This window comes from Belonocnema kinseyi, chromosome 6, assembly GCF_010883055.1.
Source record: "Belonocnema kinseyi isolate 2016_QV_RU_SX_M_011 chromosome 6, B_treatae_v1, whole genome shotgun sequence".
Lineage (NCBI taxonomy): Eukaryota > Metazoa > Arthropoda > Insecta > Hymenoptera > Cynipidae > Belonocnema > Belonocnema kinseyi.
Window position 1 is genome coordinate 20,785,098 of NC_046662.1, and position 6,452 is coordinate 20,791,549.

The 6,452-nt window shown below is 28.6% G+C and overlaps 1 protein-coding gene across 1 annotated transcript; it reads right to left on the reverse strand.

The window, feature by feature from the left end:
- Nucleotides 1-276: 276 nt before the first annotated feature.
- Nucleotides 277-4,952, reverse strand: LOC117175055. The gene is made up of 4 exons (XM_033364591.1): nucleotides 4,832-4,952; nucleotides 4,672-4,737; nucleotides 625-788; nucleotides 277-471 (listed from the first exon to the last, which is right to left on the reverse strand). The coding sequence occupies exons 2-4, from the start codon at nucleotides 4,718-4,720 to the stop codon at nucleotides 400-402; spliced, it is 285 nt and encodes a 94-aa protein (XP_033220482.1). The 5' UTR covers nucleotides 4,721-4,737; nucleotides 4,832-4,952; the 3' UTR covers nucleotides 277-399.
- Nucleotides 4,953-6,452: the final 1,500 nt, after the last annotated feature.

Genomic DNA, 6,452 nt, shown 5'->3' on the forward strand with positions numbered 1-6,452 from the left:
TGACACCTAACCGTGTCATCTGTTGACAAATGGTATTAAAATATCGTACATCACTTGCAGGATTACAACTCATCCTGCAAACATTGATCTCACCTTAAAGATCTAACTCTACTCGTGATGTAAGATAATATTATAACTGACAAACCTGAAACGTTTTTTTGTCAAAAATTTGCAGTCTTCAAAAATCTGTCCTTTAAAATTTTGTACATTTAAAATAACGCATTGTAAACTGAGTTATTCTGTAAAGTTTTGAGGACAATTGAAAGACCTTTCGTACTTCCAGACAATTGATGAGTTTCGTTTATTGATCATGGAACATTTCTATTTTATCCTATTTGTACAGATAGTATGTTATTGCATGATTCTATCTCACGACAGAAAAAGCGAAAATGTATTTTCTTACTTTTTGTCCTTTTCTTCCTTGGGGACTGGTGGGAACGCATTGAAGAAGAACTTATCCGAACATACAATCTGCACAGGAAGAAAATTGTGTTCATTTGTTAGTATATTTTAAAAATTAAAAACATTTAAATCATTTTGTATTATTAAATTTCTCATGCAGATACTCTTTTTTTTGAATTTGTTTTTAAAGCTGTGTGTTAAAAGTGAAGAAATTGTGCTTACAAAGCTTATGGTGCCAGTAATAAGAATGAGTCCTGCCGCTAGTTGCAAATTGTACGCTGTTTGTCTTCGGTTATAATCTGCCTGCCATGATCCTTGTGGCACAGGAAGTTCATTCATCGTTGGGGGTTTAAAGTCTACTGGCGGTCCATGATATCCGCGGGTTCCTATTTACACAAACATATGGTAACAAATTAAATCTGAACTTTTATGAAAAAATGGTGTCTGGCCTGGAAAAAATTATCTGCCAATTTCAGATTTTTTTCCATGTGTCTCAAAAATTCCAGATTATTCAAGGTTGCTCAAAGCTTTTTTAGGGCAAAAACACTAATTCTTAATTAAATTAAAAAACTACTTATTGGTTATTTATTTCTGGCGCCTATACATAGTATTTTTCACAATTCAATATTGCGCTCAATTTTTAAAAATAACATTCAACGATCCCTCAAGGACATTTTCTTAAGAAAATATTGATTATATTTATTTTTCTCTTGTTTTTTATTCAGAAATGGTGTCAATTTATTAATTCCGACAAAAAAAGTCTATTGGTTCAATAACTGTGTCATAATATTACTTTAAGGTCATGTTGCGAAAAATGATCATTCAAAGTTTTTTTTTTATTTGAAATAATAAAACGTTAAAAACAGTAGGATGTCGTAGCTTCATAAATATATGATCAACTTTAGTTGTCAAATTATAACAACATTTAAATTAATTAATTAATAAACTACCATTTAATAGACAAGGAAAATTGTTGAAATCGCCTAAGTTGCGTAGAGTAAAATTAGTTGAAGATGTTCCAATATTATACAATAATAATATTATATTTAAAAAGTTTCCTCCGAAGATTATAATTGTTTTTATTATAAACAAATTTAATGAACAAATTCGATAATCAGACATTTTTCGATAGAAAAACTAGTTTTTTTTTATGACAACTTTTTAAAGTAGGAAGTTCATGATAACTTCAGCAAAATTCATAATTTTTTGAATTGGAATCTTCATAATAAATTTGTCAACAGTCATGATGAGTTGATAAATTTTATGATTTTTAAAAACGAATTTAACAAACAAATGCTTTATTCGGGCATCTGTCGATGAAATTTTTTTCTTCGATATCAGTCATTGTAATTGGGACTTATTGATAATTGCCGCAATATTCCAAATTAGTTGACAAATTTGATGATTTCTTTAAACAAATTTTTAGTAACAATGCATTATTTGGTCATTTGTCTATGGAAATACCCACCTATCGAAATGCATCATAAAGTTCCTAATTAAAAAAGTTGAATGGGAAAAAAACGAACTTTTCTGTCGATAATTGCCTGATTAATGTATTTGTATAAAATATCATAAAATTGATTAGAAAATTATGCATTTTTCTGAAGTTATGATGAACTTCCTAATTTAAAAAAAAAACGAATTTTTCTGTAGACAAATGCCTGCTTAATACATTTATTCATTATATTTGTTGAAAGAAATTATAAAATTTATCAACTTATTACGAATTTTGCTGAAATTGTCATGAAGTTTCCAACTGAACAGACAGGCATTGAAAAAACCGAATTTTTCTGCCGACTAATGCCCGAATGATGCATTTGTTAAAAAAAAATCATAAGATTAATCCACGAATTATGAATTTTTCTAAAATGATCATAAAGTTCCTAATTAAAAAATTGATATAAAAAAAATGAATTTTTCTATCGAAAAATGCCCGATCACTGCATTTGTTCATTAAATTTGTTTGTAATATAAGCAATTATAATCTTAAGAGAAATTTTTTAAAAACCTAATATTGTTTCTATTCAAATGTCTTGCAATATAACTCGAAAAAACGTATAATTATGGAAAACCTTAAAAAAAATTTTTCAACAAATAATTGGTTTACAACTATTTTTTTTGTTTATTGTATAATGTTAGGACATCTTTAACTAATGTTAATCTATGCAGACGATTTAAACAATTTCCCTGTTATTGACGAGCAGCGGAAACGTCAAATAGAAAAAATTGCCATTTTTTCGTCATATTTGTTTATTTATAAAAAAATTGAAAAACTAATTCAAAAATTAGACTCGACAACTCTCTTAGAAATCTGATCAGATTTTGATCAATTTTTTTTGGTTTAAATTCGTCATTATTTGTGGGCTGTACGTTATTTTGAACCAAAAAAGTAATGTTTTTCTGTGCGTCGCTCAGGCGTGACCAAAACGAAAGCGGTGTGGGAACTCAATCGGGTTTGTTTCCCACCTCCGCCAGCCCGAAAACCGACACAGTGTCAGAGTTTCACTGTATTTCAAATCTTTTACAATTTTAGGAAAATCTTTGAAATCCTTGAAATAATTACAATATTTGTGAAATATTTCTTTGTGAAATCTCAAATTTATTGTAACCTTTTGAAATTGTTTAAAATATTTCAAATTCTTACATGCGCTTTAAATCTTTGAAATCTTTTTCATTCATTTGAAATCATTAAAATATTGTTAATCTGAGTAAAATCTTTAAAATCTAGTGTACACGTCTTTTTCAAATCTTTGAAATCCTTGCAATCTGTATGAAATGTTCAAAATATTTGCGAAATTTTTGGAAACTGTTAAATTTTTTGAAATATTTATTAAAATTTTCTGAATTCTTTGTTTGTCAACTGTTTTTTATTTGTCGAAAACCTTGAATTATTTAAAATCTTAGGAATCTCTTTTCAAATATTCTAAAATGTTTTGAAACCTTTTCAAATCGTTTCAAATCTTCGACACAATTAAAAACGTATAAAATTAGTCACAATATTAAAGTCTGTTAATTTCAATCTATTAAATAATCGGTAAAGTCTACAAAAAATGCCTGGAAATCTCTATTCATAATGACTAAAAGATGAATTATATGTTAATAAATAAAAAACTGTTCAGCTGCAGGACTTCTTCTAAACGAGATGTTTCTATCACAATGGACTAAAAGATTTAAATAACGCTTCGCATTTCAATAAAATCACAGTTAGAAAAAATTAATTTAAGGTTCATGTGAAAAATACGAGGAGATGTCCTGGTTTTCAAGTTTAAACAAAATTTAAGGAGAATCCCAGGCTTTAAAGAACGCTGGATACCCTGCTCTACAAAATTTAATGATTGACTAGATTCAGTAATGAGTAAATTTATTGTAATTATAAGATTTAATGTGTCTAAATAATTTATATAATTTATATCATCACATTCTTATTAAAAATATATTTCTGGTTAATTTACCAAAATTAAGTTTCAAATATATTATATGCAACAACTAAATGTAGGAAATTAAAATTAGTTTATTTTTAAATTTCAGCCGTTAAAATTTGAAATTAAAGAGATCAATTGTGTAAATTAATATTTTGATATAGAAGAAAAAGGTATTGCTTGTCATTAAATTATTTATTTTACTAGATCAGATTTTTACGTATTCTTATGGGAAGAAAGGTTACAATGTAATGATTGCAAATAATGACTCTTTTTCTTTATTTTGAAATACCAAATTACATTTATTTGAAAAATTGACACTTAACTTCATTCAGAGAATGCTGTCCTCGACTTTTGAACATACTCAAAACATGAGCAAACATTAGTTTCTAAATTAAAAAAAATGAATCTGAATGAAATCAAATGAGCTAAAATGTTTATTTTTCACCAAAACACCTATCAGAAGAGAGCTTTAGCCAGGCAAGGTATATATAGGTATCGGGTATATATCTCGTTCCATAACGCAATATTACGTAACTTTGATTTCAACAGTAAAACTATTTTTTTTTCGGTTCAATTAAATAGGACAAGGCTAAAAAAAATAGGAATTTCAATAAAATGACCATCTTTCACAAAACTGGAGTGAATTTTCCTTAAGCTACATTAAAAACTTTATAGCGCAAAGGAAGCACTTAACCTATAAATTTAGAAGAGAACCAAAGCATTAATTTTTGGTCTTTCTGTATATAATGTTGGAAAAATAAGATTTTTTCAAGAGAAAAATAGTTTTTATCAAAAAGAACTTGACATATCGAGAAAGATGAACCAAAAAATGGTAAATTTTACTTACCATTTCTTGAAGCTCTTCGTACAACGCACCTCGCAATCTGGCTCAACATTTTGATATTTAAAAGACCTAAAGCAATTAAAACACCATGCAATTATAATTGATTAAATCAAATAGTTTCAAAATCTTAAATGTAAAAGACCTAGAAAGAAATATTTTTTACCTTTTCCACCTAGAATGTCATAGACTGCGTAAAATGCAAGAGCGAAACAACTGTGCGCCTATCTTTGGCAGTGATTGTAACGAGTGTCCCGAACTCTTCTACGCATGCGTCGCGCTCGGTCTTTTTTGCCTGTGATAATTCTCTTGAGTCAATCCACTTAGCGTACTGTACACCTCTGCTTGCCTGCCCGGTGCAGGCAGACAGCTGTCCGAGACCGTTCACACCTTGGTTTTTCCTTCTGTAGAAAATCTTAAAATTGCGCGGGAATTTTAAATATTGCTAAATTTTGTAATGTAATAAACCAAGTTTTTATAGTTAAAATTGACAATTATTATAATGAGTTTCATTTTTATAATGTAATGTAAGAATAAGAGATAAAATAGCCAGCCCTGAATTGAGTATTTCAGAAATTGTCAAGTATTTACAGAAAAGTCGTTTCGTCAGTCATAGTGTTTTTTTATTTTTATACGGTGTTAATGTCCTGTGTCGCGCAATCAAAGAAAATGTTTTTCTGTAAGTGAAATAAATAAGTTTTTCTGCTCTTGTGCAATCTAAATATTGTTTTTAAGGCGAAAGTTCAAATACGTACAGAAACCGTCAGCTTACAGCAAACTAACGTGCAAAATGCAATGTATATACCATTGACATATAGAAATGGACCGGCAATGCTGTGGGGAGAACGGTAATGGGCTATAGAGAGAGAAAAAACATATAAGCCGTACACCTATCTCTTTTTAGATAAAGCTGATTGGTCGAGAATATTTTCGTTGGGTGAAGTTTGGCGCAACAGAGGAACGTGCTCTGTGTTGCGAGTGCCTCAATAATGTAACGTTTATCGCACTTTTCAGAATTAATTTATTTATAATTTGTTTAATTATAATTTATTGTAAATAAATATAAAAAATGGTGGCAGCTTATGTAGTTTGTGGGCGTTGTCAAGACGTTTATATGGGGATATGTTTTTATATGTAAGTAAAGTTATTGAATATAGTAAAATAAAAACTGTTACAACAAAAACAAAACCTCAAAATATGAAGTTTTGTGCCTATGCAATGCAAATGGTTATTTTTTATGTTATAGAAATATTGTTCAAATTTTTGACAGTTTTTAGATTATTTTTAAACTCACAACGATTATTATTGTAGCATTCTCAATCGAATTTCAAAAAGAATTCAAGGTTACCAAGTTTTTTTAATAATCTATCTGAAACAGGTTATTTTACATGAATGTTCTTTAAAATTCAATTTATTATAACTACAATGTTTTAATGTATTGTTTACCTTTTTTTTTAATTAACCGTAGAGAATATTTAGGCAATAGCCGGGGCCACCAATTCACTTGATATAGTCCTGAAATAGATAAAGGTAGGTTTACGTCTCATATGCTTTTTCTCTCTCTAAAGCCCATTTCAGTTCTCCCCAAAGCGTTACAGGTCCATTTCTATATGTCGATGGTATATACATATATCTTGGTTTCAGGATTCGAAGAAACAAAGTTCTGTTTTATAATACAAAGTAATCCCTATATATATATACCAGGTGTATACATATGAAACCGGTATTTTTTCAAGAAAAAAACACATTTATTTCAAGAGAATGATAACAAATATTTTATTCAAAGT

Coding starts and splice junctions, on each gene's coding strand:
- LOC117175055 (XM_033364591.1), bottom strand. CDS start 4,720: ATGTTGAGCCAGATTGCGAGGTGCGTTGTACGAAGAGCTTCAAGAAAT. Junction 789..4,671: donor ACGAAGAGCTTCAAGAAATG/GTAAGTAAAATT, acceptor TTGTGTAAATAG/GAACCCGCGGATATCATGGA. Junction 472..624: donor TTACTGGCACCATAAGCTTT/GTAAGCACAATT, acceptor CTTCCTGTGCAG/ATTGTATGTTCGGATAAGTT.